Raw genomic sequence first — 22083 nt, 5'->3', positions numbered from 1 at the left:
ACATGTATATGCTGGTATCCGTTTTATCTGTAATAAATAAAAGCGGTAGTGGATGAGAGGTGTAAAATGTAAATGCATCTGTACAACATCCCTCCTCGCTACGCTAACCTAACCTATATAGTCTAAATCGAAAGCTTTTATATTCGATCCGGGATTCCGTGTATCTTTGAGACTTCAGACTTCTCATCTACAATCACCATCCGTCATGTTTCGTATAGACTACATTATACCTATATGTGAGTATAGGTAAGTATAAGTATAAGTATAAGTATAAGTAGTTGTCGAGGTACCTATAAATAATAATATATAATAAGGTAATATTGTATTGTGTATAACGGGATGACGGGCAAATAAAATAACTCGGTATACGCAGTTAGCGGTGTGATAACGACAATTTTATTGAAATAAAAATAAAATTTCAGTTTTTCTTTAATAACATAATATACTAAACGGTATAGTCAATACACATGTAACACTAACAATAAACAGAACAATAAACAATATTAGTGTAGGTACATCGTAATACAATATAAAAACGTGTCAACTAACACAATATATAATAATAATAATACATTAATTTTATTAATATGCATATGTGTGTGCGTGAACAAAACTGTATAGGCTGTATAAATATTATAATCGAGATCTATTCGGTAGGTATACATTATGTAGTAATCAAGCGTGTTGCAGCAGTTAAACGGCGTGATGGACAATAATGTATATTATAATATATTATTATTATTGTAATTATTTGTTACATAATATAATATGATATTACTGTAAAAGCGGTATAGAACAATATTCTTATCTACGATTTAAATTTTTAACATTTTAGGTACCATTTATTTTGTTATATAGGCAACGTTCACCGGAACGCGACCGTATACACTACACACGCTGAAAACAAATTGACGGGTGTCCGGAAGACACGAACGAAACAAAATCGTCCATCACCACGGCCGCGGCGGCTGTGTGATCGGGGAATTGTTTGTCGGTCGCAAAAAAATTTTAAACGTATTGTTCAGCGGAATAGGACACAAGCGTCTGAAGAAAAACTACCGATTTATTAACCGAACTAGTAAATATATAGTACTACGTCTCCTCCTTCGAGGGAAAAATCTATATGACGTAGAATTATATATAGAAAATAAAAGAAACGCACGAACGAGTTCCGAGCAAAATGTATATGAAAAAAAAAACATCAAATTTCAACCCATAGATATTTCACTTATATAGAGTTATATATAATATCGTAGTAAAGTTGTATAACGTGATGGGATTTTGAGAAATAAATCAATGGTGGTGAAAAAGGTTTTTAAACTTCAGTCATCACACGTGCACGAATTTTCCGAATAAGGTATACAGCATAATAATATATAACGTCACATAATGGCTTAAAGATAATACACAATAATTATATTATGGTCGTGTGAACACTCGAAAAACAGCAAACCAAACAATATTGTTAACTATATACCTATAAAACAAAACATAATAATATATACAGGAGCTTATACAATATTTCTTATAACTATATATAGAGAGTTGTTGCTAATATAACACACACCCGTAACATTTATATGTATAAACGTTTACAAATGAATTTGTGGCCTGTTACACATTATATCAGTGTATGTGTGTACTGTGTAGGTGTGTGTGTGATGTGAGGGAGGTAGTAATAAGGTCTCTAAAAAAAAAAAAGTGGACGGCTTCTAAGTAAAAATATATTGTAGCATTAAACGTGCGTGCGTGTTCTCACGCATTTTTGTACTCGGTTGTACTTGTTTACAAATGATATGAAATCGGTCCAGTCCCTATTTAAGTGTGGAGAACAGCATAATATATTATTATAGTATTATATGTGCAGTACACGAAAATGCAAATGTAGTATAGTGTGTGTACACGACTTAAAAAAAATATGCGTCTCAAACAAAGTGTTCAAATCGTCCGAATTTTTTTTTTTTTACAACTTCACGCCTCCACACATTTTGAGCTTGTCGCAAATAAACAACTTGTGCAGTGTTGTGATTTTTTGATTTTATTTAAAAATAAGGACTGGAAATTGCTATAAACCATTATCGTTATAGGACACAATAGTTACCTACATTTATTATTATAATTTCATATCTACTATAAATTTGGCAGGAAATTTTTGTGCGGTTGTCGCGAGAACACGCGTAGTAACGATAATGCTCATAACTATATGGAACGAACATTTCTGTAAAATCATAAGGGCTACATAATATATGTTATATTATATTATAATAATATAACGTGTTTACATTGTAGTGTTAGGACGCATACAAAGCCAATACCGACAGAATCAATATTCTACTGTGTACACAGCACACGTACTTATACAAACATGAAACACTAACGATTAAAATACATGTACTACAGATAGAATATAAGTAATAATTTGAAACGTAATATTATGTCAATATTCTGTTATTACCGAACACGAGGACCGTGTGAAATTGTGTAGTATGTATGTATTTAAACGCGTATCGATGGGATAGTGATACATATTTAAGTAAGGTGCCGTCGGCATTGCAGGGTGAGTGGGTACCTCTCATCGGCTGTATAAAGTGTGACACATTACAGACACGATACGGTTTTAAATTATAAAATTTCGGTTGGTGGTCGACGTGATAGCATCTACATCAGGCAATATGAATTATTATAAAGTTCACGCCGTCACGGGGCCCGTGCGGTATATATTCATCGTTACCTATACGCTTCGATACTGGGATGATCGATGTGGATGATAGTGCGAAGGGAGCGAGACACTAGACAGATCGGCCGAGAGGAGAAATTTAGATATTTATCTAATGTATATACGGTGGTCTTAAGTTACGCGATGATGTATTAGGATTTAGGACGATTGGGTTTACTTTAACGAACGTACCTATGTTTTCCATTGCGAAGTAGTATACTCAAACTATTATCTATCATGCAAGTGTCTCGTAAACAGCGCGCATAATGTGTAGAGATTTAAGTTAACGCAATGGCAAAAATAAAAATAAAAAGGCCATCAAAAGTTAGGGAAGTATCCTTCTAAGCTGCAGGGACTCGAGAGCGAGATGACCGCATTTATTGAATTACAGCAGTTTAAGGAATAATTTATTATAATATACACGTATATACTATACATAAACACATAAATGGTTATCTACGCAATAAAAATGACGAGCCCAATAAGATACTTCTCGCAGAATGGAACGCTAAAACTTAAAAGCCATAACGTGATAATAAAATATAATTTAAAGCGTCTGTCACTTGCGACCAGGTGGATATTGATGCAAATATCAGTTATACATGGATCAGAATAGGACGGATTTGGTTATTATTCGAATTGTAGTTACTTGATGGTTGTTATTTTTACTAAAAATGAAGGGTCAAAAGTTAATAGAAAAATTCGTTTCAACGTGATTGTAAGCTGTTGCAGATACTGCATATATCTGCATACAGTCTTAATACGGATTTTTAAATGTTTTTATAATTGATACAATGAATTGGTGTCATGAAGTTAAGTTTTCTGAAGAAATATCCATTAAATTATAATCACAATGCACTACTTAACAAATGTTTCTATTGTGCACATCATTTAATATCACACTGTGAAGCAAATTTACACATATTAAAAGTAAATCTCATATAAATTGTATTATTTTTGATAAAAAAACCTATAAAACCTAAACAAGTCAATTTTAAATAATTAATGGGTTTGAAATTTGAATTACTACCTAAAAATACATTTAGAGATACAAAATAATTAATTTATCTATTAAGCAGAGAATAATAAAAAATAAAAAATAATTATTATTTTTGGTTTGAAGCCACTGCCTCCAATACAATAAAATATTATTACTAATAATTAAATAACATACAATTTATAATTCATATTTCATAAACATCTAATTTTTCATTATGCTAAATTAAAACTGAATAATTGGAACAATGTTTTTGAGTAATTATAAATTAGAAAATGAAGCTTGAGATTCATTTAAACTTTTGGGACAACGAGACATTGATTTGTAATAACGCATTTTTATTAAATAAACAAATAAATAAATAAATAAATAAATAATAGTCATAAAATATTAAAATACTATTTAAGTTGAATAATTAAATGATGAAATATATGAAATTCAAGTATTGAATAAAACATATAATTAAAAACAACAAAAGTTTATAATTAATGTATAACTATAAAAGAACAATAAAATGTAAAAACGTATGTGCAGTTTGAAAGTAATTATGTGAGAAAATAAGGGAAGACTTACGCAGTAGTCAGCCAGAAGCCGATTTAAAGATAATAATATGGCTTATTATAGCATGTAAGTATAGTCGATAGTAAATAAAATTTAATGATACACATAAAAGTTCGCTTTAATATCAAAAAAAAAAAAAATGTAATTAAATCAAGCATTAAGTTAAACAGGAAAAATTAGAATGAATCATAAGAGGAGGCTGTTTGATAATTTAGAAATATAATCTATTATTAATTTAATAGACGACACAGCCGTTTGATGAAAAAAAAATGTACAAATAATTCAATTTTGTGACATGACCAGAAATGCATTTAAAAATATCCATAATTTCAGAACTGTTATAGCTTAAAAATTGAGTTTCTTTTTCAAAAGTATTGAAAAAAATATTGTGCGTTAATATTGTAAAGAAAAACATAAGGAACGTGAATCCACTATAACACTCAATAAAGCATCATAATTTCTGAAATAAGGACATATCTAAATACATTTTTAGACTTGGTTACAATTATATATAATAAGCATTTAATTACATACTACATATACACATTTTAATAAAATATTTATACCCATTACTAAACACAAAACATTTAAGGTTTAAATATTAATAATGACTCGAAAGCTATCACAAATGTTTGACATTATAGGTATTCTATATAGTAAATATAGGTATTTTAAAAATAGCTCAATAACTTAAAATACAGGCACCAACATCTCAACTATTCAATTAACATTATAATCAATAATATTATTAGTTTTACAATTTTAAATCTTAATTAACAAATACTTATTTATTACAATATTAATCATTAATATATAAATGCATAAATATTTTATATTCTCTCATATTTTATATTATTAATGATTAACTTTGTTCAAATACTTCTCCGCCTTACAAGTTAAAATATATTTAAGTTTTATGAACATAATTAATTAATAGTGTTTAAATAAATTTACCATATACAATAGATTGCATTTAAAAAATGTCTACATAAAATTATTTCTATTTTATTTTTTATTTCTTACAAAAGTCATAGGATGATGTTAAAAATAATGTAATTTTCATTACTTTTATTTCAATTATTAATTAAATAAAAATATTTTTTGGATTTTATTTTATATTTAATATTAATAAGTATTAAGTATTAAGTATAATAAAAATTAAAGTTTTTTTTATAAGAATATTGAAAGTAAATAAATGTTATATGAATAATTGTTTTTTTTTTAAATTTATGTTCAAATTACTGTTATTAAAATTAAATGCGAAAAAAATAATTAAAATTTGAATTATTACAATTTATTTGTGCATAATATGGAAGACTAAATAAGATGCAGATTATAAAGTATGATAAATTATTTCTATATAATAAAATTATTCAAAGACGGAGAAGTACAATTGAAAAAAAATCAGTTATATGTTTTCATTTTTTTTTTTAACAAGTATATATCATAAAATATAAGGAAGTAAATAATAACATAGAAACAATATAGAGTGTCAACAAATTATTCACAATAACTATTAAATAGATAAACTAATATTTTATAAGATATAAGGTAGTAAAGTCAAGAATATGACCGAGTGATGGCCCCTAAATATAACAAAATATATATTGATCTAGCCTCTAGTTATAATAGTGTAGGCACAATACAGATTTCTGTTTATTTAACAAAAACTATTATAAAGTTAATGCACTAAAATTTATAAAATAACATGTAATGATATATTTATTTCAATTATAATAAATTGTGCACATAATTATTGGTTGTGAAATTCTCATGAAATCAAATCATACAAACAATATTTTTAATAATATATTCTTATTTTTAACAGTCTATAGCAAATATAATTGATAGAGGTTGATGCATTTTTAAAAAGTTTTATAAAATATCGATGAATAATATACAACTAACTGATACAGTAAAAATAAATAAATAAATAAAATTCACTAAATAAACAAACATTAACAACCTACAATCAATTCCTAATTTGAGATTAGAAGATCTAACAATGATAATAACAATTTTAGTTTGGAAAATTTAAAAAATATTATATCGAGATAATCAATTTACAGATCAGTCTATTCGAGGAATTTTATAGGGTGGTTCATTACGGTACCAGACTACTTGACCAAGTATTGTCAGATCTATCATAACCTGAAGTGTGCCACACATCCAGAATTGTAGAGGCGCTTTTCGACTTACAAAGTAACAAGTCTTAAATGCATCTCCAGTTGTCCAAAGTAATACCATTGTAACACTATTAAAAAAAAATTTAAGTTATTTCTGAGACTTAGTCATTAATAAATTTAAAATTTTTAATATTTTTTTTTGGTTTTAATTAATAACAAATCAATATTTTTTAAGAATAATCTACCTTATTATAGTTTATAAGCGTTTTAAATAAATAAAAGTGAAGATTTAATTAGTTTGTATATCACAACAAAAATATTAACATTTTTACTTTAATTATTCAAAATTCAAAATGAGATTCAGTATTAATTGAATAACATTTAAAAATTAAAAAAATAAGTCAAAGTCAACAATAATGATAAAAACTAAGAAATTTTCATGTAAATTAATGAAAACAGTGAAAGTATACCGTATCAGTGATCGTGTGAAATAAAGTTAACAAAACTTGGTGATAAATTATGTTACACAAATGTGAATTTTTTTATAGTTATTGCATATATTATTAAATAATTATGCTTTTGAAAATAATTGCACTATCGCCTTTATTACAAAAAAATAAATAAATTAGAATAGTCAATAAAGTGTATTATATATTGTGTTGACATCTTGGCTATTGAAATTATTGTGATAAAGTTATAAATAATCAAGACAAAATATAATGAATTTTTCGTTATAATACTATTTAATTATAAAAACTATTAATGACACATCAGAAGCAGTACCTAATACACCAATTAAATAACATAGTTATAATATATTCAATATATATATAAATATAATTATTGAAAGCTATATGCATACATTTTAATTTAAAATATTATTGATCACTCATTTGTTTAATGTAGTTTATAATTGAATAGTGACTAAAGTTCACCTAGCGATAGTTCACTAATGTAGATATAGGTATTATTTTAGTTGAAAGAATTTTTTCCTTAGCTTTAGCCTTCATAGAATAAATTAATATAATTAAATTAACTAATAGTTTTAATGTGCTAATAGCTAGGAACTATATATTAATGACTATATATTGATGACAATTTAAATTATTTTAATGCTTCTATTTTTAAAAGATATTTAGGTACTTAATTGCACCACTTTAGGTTTTAAGATAAGATATAAGTGTTCCATCATTTCATAGAAAAAAATTAAAAAATAAAATATTTTTAATTATATTTAAAATAATTTAAATTTAAATTGAATACTTTTTTTATTAGATACACAAAGTAAGAACATGTGATATCATAGTTAAATAATTTAAAAAATAAATATCAATAAATACCTCATTCCTTCTGTAGATCGATTTCTTAAATTTTTGACTAATTGAGGAACACCCAACATGGCTTCAGTTAGGAGAGCAAGAAATCCAATAATTTCAATGAATATAACATTGTGCAGAAATATGAATGTTATAATGGAAAGACAAATACTCATAGCGATTAAAAAATCTATATAAGATTGAAAGTCTGTCCATTGCCAAAAGTAATGCCAATCAAAATCTACAAAGAATGATAAAAATGATTACTTTATCTGAATTTTGAATATTTTTTAAACAAATTTAATATAAAGCTAAAAATATATTGTACAAAGTATACCAGTAAAATATCTGTCTGGTCCTCTGATTAACTGTGTTTTGTTACGAACTTTTACACATAAGTGTATCATAAGTAACATCATAATATTCATTACAATGCTTTGAAATAGCAATGGAAGCTCATAACGTTTACCAAACCTATAATTAAATTTTTTGTTTTAAATAGGTAAGTATTTTGAAATAATTGTTAAGCAATTAATACTTACCAAAATAATATTCTCAAAGTGTTTGCAACTAACAGTGCTAGGCATACATACATTGAGAAGCCTTCTGCATCTTGTTTGATGTATATTTCTCGGTATTGAGGAATGTACGGTACTACTCCTCCAAATACCATAATTGTTGAACAACACCATCGTGTTACTTTTCGAATAGTGATGTCTCTTACTTCTTCTACAACTGGTTCCATATTGATGTGTCAAATTATTTACTTTATGTTTGAAACTCGCCTTGAGGATTTCCATACTATTGAATACAATTAATTATCAGTAACAGAATCATTAAAATTATTCAAAATGTATTATATTAAGAGGAGGTCAGGCTATCATTTATTTTCTATCTAATCTTGTGCAACATAGTAAATTTGTGTTCTGCAGAATTAATCTTGAGTGATTAGCTTTAGTATAAGAGTGAATCAATATATTATTTAACTTAAAGTTAAGAGTATTATCTGTATGTGTAAGTTAGTTTTTTTATAATATTTAAATTTATTTTTCAAGATAATTTTTGAAATTGAAATATCGTAAAAAATCCACAAACAAGAATATCGTTCTTCCTTTCAGTTTGATAATAAATAAATTAACTTTAATACTAAAGCTAATAACACAATGTTAATTCTGCTGAATGCAATATTGTTTATGTTGCGTTTGTTAAAATTTTGTAAATAATGCACAAAATTTCACATTGATAATAAACATATTATAATTATTTTATAATATTGAAAAAATAATAAAAACTTATTATATATTATTATTTATTAACTTAAAAATGTTTAATTTGCTAATAAACTACAGAGCTGAATAATCAGGTATATCTAATACAGTTAATTATTCATATTATTTAATATTTATATTCCTACAGATGCATAGATTTTCCTTGAAACATTTTTCAACTATAAGGAATCAAAGAAACATGACAACTGAAGCATTAGACAAAATATAACATTGAAAATTATTTTATAGTTATGCATTCATATTTCATACACACTATACATACACACAGCATAAATAATTAAAAATGAATAGTCTGTATTTTATTAGTTATTTTAGAATTGAAGAATATAAAATATATCAAATAATGACAACCTATGCAATGTATTTTTGCCAAATAATCAAAAAATTAAAAATAAAAATTAATTAATTACTTTATGTCTGTACTGTATAGTCATACAGTTACTATAGAATTATATCATAGAATAATAATGTAATTATGTAAGAATGATAAGAAATTGCTATTGTATCTAAACAATTTAAAATAAGAATAAGGTTTGTATTCATTACTCGCAACCACTTTATTCACAGAAAAGTTAAGAAAATAAATATATTCTGTAAAGGAGAAAATCAATAAAATTTTTCGTTTAACATAATTTATACAAATTATCCTTGAAAATATTGTTTAAAATATATGTATATATACATAAACATGTATAGTTGTTGAAAAATTATTAACACAATAATTAATAAAATACTGGGCAATTAAATACAAGGACAAAATATTAGTTATCATAATAGTTTGAATTGATATTATGCTATAAACGAATTAAGGTATAAGTTTAAATTTATTATGGGTAATTTGTGAAAATAATTTAAAAACTATATTTGATGTTTTGTATTACTTGATCACTTTAATGCAAATAAGAACACAACAAATTTAATGTTAATGAACACCTAATATACCAACTAAAATTATTTTTTACAGAAAAGTAAAAAATTGAATTAAAAAAATATCAATAAATTAAATAATAATGTTTCAAAAAAAAAAAAAAATTATAAATCTAGAAAAACTTTAATTAATTTCTGAAGATAATATGACAGAGTAATAAATTATAAAAAAAAAACTGTGATACCTATTGTAATATATGTAATATATTGTGAATTTATGATGGATCAGGAAGTCGGCAGAAAAACGTTGAATAATAATCTATAATCTATTTTAAATATTTTCAAAAAAAATTAAGTTACTACAGAGATCTTGGAATTGAGGGAAAATTTTTTAAAATGCTTTTTTAGTTGATTAGAAAGATTAGAAAAATCTATTAATTAACTACTTAAACATCTCTACACATCTGGAAATCTTTGTCTTAGAATTAAAAGAAAATGGTCTTTTAACTTAATTTTCCAAACTATCAATTCCAAGCTAAGTATCACTAATGAATGGCTTCTAAATCAGACAACATAATGCTTTTACTTTATAGCTCATGTATATTTATTATATTTGCTGTATGGGTTGTATATTTTTTATATAAAAAAAATATATTCATAAATAGATTATATTTCGATTTTCAAACTCAAATCAGACAAACAAACCAATAAGTAAATACAAAATACAATACAGCCATAAATGTAGATAGATGATAGAGAGTATTTAGATGATATAAAATAATTATTTGAACTATATTTTATAATAACAAAAAGTCAAAGTAGTGATATAAAAGTTAATATGATATCTGGACATTATTTAAGTTCATTAAGTTCATGAAAAGATATCATTTTGCAAACAATTATTGTAGGTAACTTTATCTACTTAACTATTATTTTAATAAATAAAATTATAATATCCAACTTGAATTCATATTTAAAATTAGTGTTTTTTATTTTATTTTAAATAAGTAAGGAAAATATTTTTTACAAAGACATGATTTTTTCCAGAAACCTTGTAACATATTTTTACTAGCATGATGTAAAAAAAAAATCACACATCACACAATAGTATTATTTCAACTTTCAAGGTCACTAGTAAGTACATCAATTTATTTTTAATGTAAGATTATTAAGAAATGATATATTGATATATTTATATATTCATATTATTTAACTTAAAAGCTAATAACTAATGAATCATCAACAATTAATTTAAGAATAAAATTTACACTTGATTAAACTTAAAATATTTTTTTAACTTTTAATAAATTATTCATACTTTAGTTATTAACTTTTATTGTTAACATTAAAATATTTACAATACCTATGTAATTTTTTTTATTATATATAGTTATGATAATTAAAAACACAAGAAGGTAGATTATTCAGTTATAGAACCTATTACAGACCATAATTATAAAAAGTTAGAACTTCATTTATTTAGTTTAAGTATAAAAAATTAATTCAATTATTGGTTATAATTTTATTATTAATTTAATATTCTCTTCTTTTTCTAATAGAAATGATTTATATTATCGTGTCTACAGTTAAATTAAGAACACCTAAACAATGCTTTATAAGCCATAATTGTATCTCTTATCAACAAATGTTTTGTATACATTGGACTCACCAGCTTAAACTTATTGGTTTAATTAGAATTGAAATAATAGATTTTAGATTCTATGTATTAGGAAAAAATTAACACTGATTAGGTCATAATGAACAAATAATATTTCAAGGAAGTATAAAAGTAGTGTGTAGGTAAGTAAATATAATTTATATTTTTTATTTCATATCAATAAATCAGTGATATCTTGGGAAATAGGTACATTGAATTATTACTATTTACCAACAGCTTTAACTTTTATGATTTACCATAACTTCCAATAATGAAATATTTTACAAATTAACCATAACTATAAATATTTTAAATACAACATAATATAGTTTAGTTTTCAAACAAAATAAAGTGAAAATGTAACTTATGAAATAAATTGTTAACTTATTGATAAAAACATGATGAATTTAATTTAATTGAAACTTTTGGACTAGGTATATACTAAAAGTGCACAGAAAAAGTATAATAATAAGTATAGAAGTAGAAAAACTAATTTTGAATCTTATATTTATTTTGTCAATACTATCTTTTAATAAGTATATTGTATCCATTTTATACTTGACAAATAAAAGAAATTTAATAAAAAAAATTCTAAATTACAATAGGTAAGTTAAGTTTTGATAATATAGTTAAAAATGGAATGAAAAAAATGTCCTTGAGCTTAGACTAACTATTAATTTTATTATTTTATTACTGAAAAATTTAACAGCTTAGAAGACATCTATGATTTATTTTAACTTAAAATGTTAAGAAAGCATTGGTTTTTGTTAAGTTATTTATTTTATACTTAAAAAAAAAAGTAAAAAGATAAATATGAATTATCCATTTATTCAAAATAAATAAAATATGTAATTGTATATGCGTTATATATTTAAAATCTAGTAGAGCAATCTAGTGGTAGTTTTTAGATTGGAATGTCACCAGGTGTATAGGTGTTTGATGTGCTGACATACAAAGAATATGGTACTGGTAGATCAGAACTGTTAGTAACTAACAATATTTAAAATTATTGTATTTAGAAAATTTAAAAATAAACTTAAGAACAATAACAAATAAAAATTAGTTAGCCAATGTGAAACTGTAGAAAAATAAAATCATCATGAGTCAAATTACAAAGAGAGATGTATTCACACATCAGTTGTCATATTCTGAATAGTCTTTAAACATTTTTAGTAAGTTGTACTCCTCTCGTCAAAGGTGGCACATGAGAGTTGTATATGAGAACATAGGCTACAGCAGGTAAATCTCTTTTGTATTTAAATGTTTTCTTTGGGTCCATGTCAACAGTAAAAATTGTTATTTGCCATTTGCTGGTAAAATAATGATGTATTTAGTATTTTTTTTTTATTTGGTTAACATATGTTTTAGATAGAAGAAAAAGCTCAAAAAGTTTCATGCAACTCTTTTATATGTTTAGATATTTTTTTCAGTAAAAATACCTCTAGGAATTTCATTATTTTTAAGTAGATATGACACATAAAAATAAAATCACAAATATTCATCATAGAAGTGTAAAAAAATGTTAATATAAATTATTAAAAATTAATGTGTAATAGTCCCATTTAAAAATTTGATCTAACTTGTTAAAACATATGGACTTTTTTGAAAAAAAAAAATGAATTCATTTAGGTAATTTACATCAATTTTATTTATGGAATTTTTTTTTTTAATTGAAAATTTCTGTTAGGTACTTTTTGATTAGATCTCGTATAGTTAACTTAATTATAAAAGTTATAAATTAAAAGTCAGATATTTTTTAATGAATAATAAATATTTTTTTTTTTTAATATAATATTGAAAATATAGTATTAAATTAATTTACATTTATTCATATCAAGTAGATACCTAATGTTATGTTTATAAAATATAAATTTTAATTTTCTTAGTTAATAGCTTAATATGAAATAAGCTTAGTTACATTTGAAAACTTTAATAGGTAAAACAGTATCTTAAAATAATATTTTTTGAAAAATATAATGTTGTTTACTGTTTTTTTTTAAATTCTTAATTAATTGTTATTATGCAAATTGATTAGTCTACCTAACTAAATATTTATGAAAACAACATAACTATAAATTAAATACAATTTTTTCAGATTAATTAATTAATATAATATTATTTGATTGCTAAATACTCACAATTCATAATAAATTCAACTTTAAATCAATATTTAATAAAAATATTTTTATTTTTATCTCAAACTTAATAACAGATTTACTATTGAGAAAAAACAATAGAAACATTAGGCTTAATTAATTTTGTAAATGTTGTGATTACCTTAGTACTGTGTTATTAGATATACCTACCTACCTAATATAATATTATAATAAATGGTTCACCCATTGTCATAGTTTTGAAAATTTTATCTTTATGAGATCATAAAAATCACTTATTATACTTAATACACGCAACAAATATTCATAAAAATCACTGCTACTTTATCTTTTAGTTTTAGAAAAATAAGTCTCATTAAATAGAATGTATCATAAAATTTGTTACAAAAACTAATATGTTTAACTATCAAACAAATTAAAGTTGTATTTATTACACTTATGAGTATTATCCATATGTACATAATAATACATTTATTGTACTAGATTAACACAAACATATATGATATAATTATTCTACTTAGTCACACAATGGACTGTTGTAGGCTTAATTAATATAAAAATTACTAATTATTTTTATATTACATAAATAAGTTAATAATTCTTGGTTAAGATGCAACCAGTAGGGGTTTTCAGTGTAACCCACCATGAATATTTTTTTTTATACAAATTATTCATTTTTGAATAATACCATACAATGTGATGGTATCTAACAAATTACAGTCTTAAAGTTTTAAATATTTAAATATAACAACCAAAATATTGTTTAGTTTGTACTACAAAAAACTTTAAAAAAATAAAATAAATCATAAAAATATTCTATTAATTAGTTTATATTCTATACATAATATGTAGTATTTTTTCTGTCAGATAGAATTTAAAAACATTGATTTTATCAATAATAACAATAGTTTTAAATCTTGTATTAATTGTATTTTCATTTTTGTGAAAGTAACTGTATAATAAAAAATACCTAATAATAAAAAAATGTAAATGTATAATAATATAAATTTTGATCTAAGAAAGTAATACATATTATTTATTAATAATTATTTAATCTGATATTAACAACAAAATAGTGATTGTTTTCAATAACTAATACATTTCATTAAGATTTCTATTCATAAAAAATAACAATTAATTTAATCGTTCAAAATAAAAAAAAATTGTTAAAATTAAAACTGGAAATGATAGGTAGGTACCTATGTTATATTTTTAAACTATATCTTACACACTTAAACTACTCAATTGAAATAAATAAAACAAATAGTTTTACATATAGTTATTTTTTTTATCTGATAAATATGAGATGAGTGCATAGTATAGTGTAACTGTAAACAATTTATGCTCAACAATAGCAGTTCAATGATAAAAACACAGGTGTTGTACATGCACTGTAACGTACCAGACCTATTCCAAGTCAGTGTAATCAAGGTCTATAATTCCTATGTACTTACCAGATCAAATAAATTTTAATTTTAAAAACTTGTCAACATCGAGAAGTGTAAAAACGCTTTTCTTCTCGATGCATAAAAGTCACGGAGGAGAACGAACGCAATGGGAGTTATGGGAGATGGTGTGCGTCGATCTCCATCGACTCTGAACGCCGTTATTCGAAACAAACTATTGTTTTTTTTTTTTTTACGTGGTTATTTTGAACTCTCGAATTCCTAATAAAAACCGAGGTAGTACTTAAAAAGCAGCGACTCGAGAGAAAAAAAAAACGTTTAGAACGTTCGGATTGATATTGGGCTCCGGCCGATGACCGAGGCGGTAATCGCAATAATAATTAGGTAAGTATAAAATACGTGGGCTGACAACTCCAGTGGGATAGTTACCTAGAACTCAAGGCATCATGACGACGACGACGACGACGATGACGTTGTGTGCGGATCGAGAAACACTCACGTCGTGCGCATAATCGCGGGCAATAAACTGCAGTGGCCACGAGACGCGAAGTCGTAATCGGGTACAAAACGATTCTACGTCAGGTGTATCGACACTGACTGCCGAGCAGGATTCCTTAACAACAGTGGCGGCGACCTGCGACGGAACGGTGCGATAGCGTGCACCACACTGTACGTCGGACGTAGACGCCGATAGCGATCGTCGCGCGTTATCTGAGACGACGACGACGACGACGACGTCGGCGGCGGTGTGGACGCTGAGCGCTCTAAACGGACGACGACGGACCGACTGGTACGCTGACGTTGGTCCTACTACCTACTACTATCACCGCACAACGGCTATTGCCGCCACTGATGCCGCTGTCGCTGTTGTTTTTGTCGCTGCTGTACTTGGCGGCGGCGGCGGTGGCGCTCGTATTGTTCGTAACATTCATTTGCCCGTTTGCGTGCTCGCACGAAACGCCAACCGTGCGCTATTATTACTGTCGTTGTTGTTGTTATTTCACGTTTTCGACAATGACGACGGACGATGATGGTTTTAACGATTTTGACAAATCGAACGTGTTTGATAGAGTGAAATAACAGCAGTAATAACAATAATAAAAAGACCCCCTCGGACACGTTATCGCTGCCCGTCGCCGCCAAAAGACGACGGGTCCCCCACCCCCACCCCCACACAACTCGGGCGGGTAGGGCGCGGATGATCGAGTGTTAAAGACGCGGACAAAGGCCGCGCGCGACGGGCGAGGCGCAGGGTCCTAGGGAAGGCGGCGTAGAGAGAGAGAGTGAGCGAGTGTGTCGTTATAACGCGCCTAGAACGATAGAGCTGGAAGTGTGCGATTTGCCGTCACGGGGTGGCCGACGAAAAATGTATAAACACGAATATTGTACTGCAGTATAATAGGCCTTTGGCGGAGAGACACGTCGCAAGGTCGTTGTGTAAATGTATAACGTCTCTATGCGTCATAATGTTCAAAAAAATGTGTTTCAATAATAATATTGTGTTTCATAACGACTGCTGTAAATTGTAATAATGATAGTAGTATACGTCATGCGATGCACACACCCAAACACTGAGACTGAAGCACGTAGGAATTTACCTGCCTAATATTATTATGATAAAATGTCCATTACTACTACGGCGGTTATCGGGTTATTGTTATTATTATATATACCCACTACGGATCACTGCTGCTGGACTCGTGTGCTGTTATGCGTTTAACTACCGTACGACACATACACTGCAGTAAGTGTAGTAGAACACAGTAAAAACTGAATATTAATCACTCGATAATCACCGGCACTGATTCACGGATATAATGGGTATACCCGTATACCAAATTTCCAGTGTATAGATAGAACAACGTATGAATAAGTGTGATACATTCATAATATAGGCAGGCCGTGATCGAGGTGCGGTTAGCTTCCTGAATAATTTATACGAGACCCGAATTCTTTCAAAAAATAAAAATAATTCCTATATTTTACACATATAAGTTATTCGGCGGGTGTAGTGCGAAAGCAATTCCCACGGCGTCGTCGATGCAAAAACTGAAAAATATGGTAGAGCTAAAAAAATAATAATATCGATATTTTTGAATTATTTATCTATTCCTCCTTTTTTGTTTTGTTTCTGACTGTGTAAATATGCGTTTTCAAGTAAATACACTGGTCCAAAAAAATCGTTTGTAAAGGTACCTATCTCTCATTGGATCAAAATTCGCCTACATTTGATACTTTAGACTTTATAGAGAGATAATTTTCCTAAACTCTCATTAATTGTTCTAAAATTGAATTGTTCTGTTTTCCTAAGAGCTGTTATCTTAAACAATTAAACGCAACTATTAAAATTGTACTAACGTATGATTCAAAATGACAATTTTTAATTAATTTTAATATGATTTACCTACACCACGGACTATGGTTTAAGATACAAGCCAGTTTAAAAATGTTGTGTTTTTAATCAGTAAAATTGTATATTATTTATTCATTCTCTTCGGTTCGATCGGTTTAACATATAGAACAGAAAAAGTTCTATGAAAAAGTAAAATATTAAGGAAAGACAACATGGTATATCACTGAAGTGGCAAGGTCCCCGCGGATCTGTTTACTACCAAATACTTAAGCCTAGTCCCCCACCATAAATATGTAACAGGATCACCGCCTATAGATAGGTGGATTATTAGACTTGATCAAATTACCTCATACTTTTATCGTGTCATCAATGATTTATCGTTACGTATATATTTTCAGAATCGATTTCTATACAGACCTACCTAATTATTAAATACATAGGTACCTACTATTACATTTTCGACACGTACACACCCAAATTATTATTAAAAATTCTAAATACCAGTCAAGGTTTTGTGGTTGTAAAACATATAATTGTTATACGTGTTTGTGTTTGAGTGATTAAATTATGTATTATAACCGTTAGTATAATATTTCCAATTTAGTCATGAAATTTCTAAAAAAATTTAGTATTAGATTCATACTAATAAAATATATCTTACATTGGTGATTTGTATATTCAGCTCTTACACGTTTCACGTGTTTAGAACAATTATGATGAAGTAATTATTAAACACGTGTGGAGCTGAGACGAATAAGGTACACTTATCAGCTGAGGACGACCAGTTAATACGCCTATGGCCTATATTATTATATTGCTGCGAATCATTAATACGAGGTGCGTTCAATAATATTTTAATATAACAGTCTGCGACCGGCGGCAGAGGAACCGACAGACTACATAATAGTATAATATAGTGTTCCGATGTTCATATTGTACTGCAGCTGTGGATTTGATTAAATTACTACGCGCCGATGAGAACGATAATATAACGTAATAAACATTATGCGGATATTTTATTATACGTACCACTGTAGTACCAGCATTATTATAAAATAATATTATTTTTTTATAAGGGTGTATTATAATATAATATTACGATGATGATGACAAACGACGGAGCTGTTGTATAGGACCGAGTGGTCGTGCCTTTCAGCCTTTGTGGACTACGACTACGACGACAACGACGAGTTGATTCCACCGGGACGTGTCCGCAAAAGCCGATATTATATTATTCAACATTTATACGAAAAAAAAGCGTATAATAATATAATACCGCTGCTGTTGCCGCAACGCGTCGTGGGAACATTTTCGAAAGGAAAAAAATGAGCAAAAACCACTCTTAGTTCTTACATACCTTTGTACCTATTCCGCAACACTATACGGTATAAGTATATTACGTTACCTACCTACGTATATAAATGTGACTATATATTTAATTATACGTTAAGTGCACGAAAACGAATGGGACCTGACGATGTAAAAATGTATAAATGTATAAAATAATATTACATGCCTACTATGTTTAATTATCACATTATTTTATTATAATTGTGCATATTATACAGTAATTATACATCTTTATATGGTAATTATTGTTATATATTCATATATATATATACTATTATAACTATAATAAAATAATATATAATATATACCTTCACGTATATGGTTTATATTATTTTATATTATATGTACCTATATTACACATTATAATAATAAACAACGACCGCACGAATAATGCGATGGTGATGTCCGAAAACGTGTATTATAAATAATATATTGAGTACCAACCTACATGTTATATAAATATAGGTATAATAAGTGTGTTTGTATATTATACACTCGAAAATAAAATGTGCCCATTATACGGCTATAATAATACACAATTAATATTTATCATAATACACACAAATCAAAGTACACACTTGGGTCAAACGGTGACCTTTTAAGTTTTGGGTGTAACCCTTGTACAGTTGTACTCCGCCGAATAAGATATATATATAATATTATGGCAGTCGGCTGGCAGCTATTATACTTAGCCAAATACGTATTATTATATCGCTCGTTAATATTATTATGATAAAATGCTTAATATATAGGTAATATATGGGTATATTCGATTATATGCATGTATATACATTATACATAAAATACAACGCGATTGAAAAATAACAAAAATAAAAATACAGCACTAAAGTGCCTATATATTGTATAATACGTATTATGGTAGTATATTGTTTTTTAGTCATTATTTGTACGCGTATACATTGGTATACACACAAGTATACGCACGTGTTGCGAATAAAATATAATGTTTGTTTCGGAAATCAAAGTACACCTATCTGTATACAGGGTATAATATGTACAAGATGATTCATCACCAAATTTGTTCGCCTTTTAATTTTGATCTTTAAACAATATTTTATTATATTGATTGTAAACATACTAGATATATTCAACCGAAAACTATTTAATGAGTTAAATGTACCTATTGAATGTTAAAAAAAACAAACATAAATTTCTATTCTTTAAATACTGGGTATATTCGTACAGTAGATAATAATGGATACTTCCAATTTTGACCGAAACGAAAACTGGCTGTTGAAAAATTTAGTACGGGGACTCAGATTTACAATTTTATGTCCAATTATTTAACCAATAGGACACAGGCCCAATATCTATCATTTAAACATGTCTCACACTGTATATGATGAGGGGTTATACGTTACTAATACGTGAAAAAAACTATATTATATTATTATTATCATTTATCATTATAATTGCATTCACAATCTTATTATTATATTTTACATTTATTAGCAATTTAGTATTACCTTAATTTTGTTATATCTTAATAGAATTTATCTTATTTTTATCACCATAAAGATTAAAGATATAATTTCAATTTTTTTATTATTGTAAACGATTAATTTTATGCATATTTTGTAATGTAGAAAACTTCACACGAGTTTGTCAACCCAATAATTTCAAAAAAAAAAAATTTAAACCAAGTCCTAATTTTTTAAATTTTCACTACGACTATATTCTCAAACAATTATATTTGTTACACCATTTAATAAGTTTTCCGCGGTAGTGACGATATATACTTACAACATTTTTGCTTTCATATAATAACCGCTCTTTTTTTATTATAAATCGTCAGTCATGTTAAGTACCTATATGATTGTTTTTGAAAATGTCTATGCGTTGTTTAAATTGAATTGTTTACTTGACGTAATACGTGAACGTGTAGTTTTTCAGTTATTGAACTTTAGATGGGGATACTCACGTAAAAATTGCAAACATTAGAAGAATAGTACGGTTGATAAATCACCCTGTATCACGCGCATACACCTGCGGATTAACTTTCGTCTCTCCGAAATATCTATCGCATGACTATCATGTTAATGTCGTACGTTAACAGAAATCACCCCGTGCCCGCAGTACAATAATAATGTACATTATTAAGTGTGAATAACATTTATTATTTGACCCGAGTTCACAGTCTGATTCAATGCAGATATAATATAGATATTACAATATTATATCATTATATTATGTTTATATGTGTGTGTGTGTGTGTGTACATTTAATGTGAGGTATTTATTTGAACACATGTGCCAACATATACAATTTACCTACTACCGAGGACGCGTATAAATATAACATATGTATATATAAGCTATAGGTAGGTACATTACGCCATTACGCTACATTATCAAGTGTTTGTTTCCTCCTGTTTTCCCACACACGCAGTGTATATTTTGTATTTGTTTTGTAATGTACCTCAAAACTCGTATATGGGTAAGTACACGAGTAAGTAAGTATGTATAGGTATACTGGTACTGTAGGTATATACCTATCCTGTGTTGTGTACTTTGTGTACTTGTGTCGTTATAATATTATATTATGATGTGTCTGTCGCACAGTGTGAAATATATGCACATAATATATACACGTACCGCACTATTACTGTATTTAGGTACCTACCTATATAGGTAGTAATATACGCAGAATATTTAAACTCCAATGCAAACGATTACCTCGATAATAATTTATACTATGATAATATATAGAGAGGTAACTACGTTGAATTGGACTTAAACTCGAAACTTGTATAATAATAATAATGTGATTATGTACGCGTGGACGTAAACGCGTAAGGAGTAAGGAGTAATAACGATGGTGATACCCATGTTACATATAGCTAGGCCTATATAGAATTATATGGGTTACGACGTGCTCACGAGCATCTCGAGTATGTAACGCCGTTGTAGGGTCCTGCAAACATTAACCAAAAACAGAATTTAATGAGTGATTGACCAACGAGGTGGATGCTTTGCGTATGTACTATAGCGTACACGTCGAGATGTCCGGTCAGCAAACAGAGGGCGCTCCGGAAAGCCATTAAAACGCCTCCACTAGCGATTATAATATACATCCGATTCCGTCACCCTTTGACCTATAAAATCGACCTGAGCTCGGAATAGTAGCTTTATATAAGATCTAAAAATGATACGAAGAAATCGTTTACCATACAAAATCGTACAACCGTCATCACATCGCTCGTGCACAGCTATGCTATGTATATAAATTAATAATTATGATATATACTCGTCACATGACATATTATTATTAAGCTTACATCGTATTATATATTATACCAAGGAAAATAAAT

The 22083-nt window shown here is 27.3% G+C and overlaps 1 protein-coding gene across 1 annotated transcript; it reads right to left on the bottom strand.

Annotated features, from left to right (window-relative positions):
- Positions 1 to 853: 853 nt before the first annotated feature.
- Positions 854 to 16118, bottom strand: LOC114122728 (solute carrier family 66 member 2). The gene is made up of 5 exons (XM_027985478.2): positions 15479 to 16118; positions 8259 to 8517; positions 8054 to 8190; positions 7741 to 7957; positions 854 to 6528 (listed from the first exon to the last, which is right to left on the bottom strand). The coding sequence occupies exons 2-5, from the start codon at positions 8459 to 8461 to the stop codon at positions 6345 to 6347; spliced, it is 741 nt and encodes a 246-aa protein (XP_027841279.1). The 5' UTR covers positions 8462 to 8517; positions 15479 to 16118; the 3' UTR covers positions 854 to 6344.
- Positions 16119 to 22083: the final 5965 nt, after the last annotated feature.

Source organism: Aphis gossypii, chromosome X, assembly GCF_020184175.1.
Source record: "Aphis gossypii isolate Hap1 chromosome X, ASM2018417v2, whole genome shotgun sequence".
Taxonomy (NCBI): domain Eukaryota; kingdom Metazoa; phylum Arthropoda; class Insecta; order Hemiptera; family Aphididae; genus Aphis; species Aphis gossypii.
Note: the sequence above shows the minus strand (reverse complement) of the source record. Positions and strands in the feature narration are given on the sequence as shown.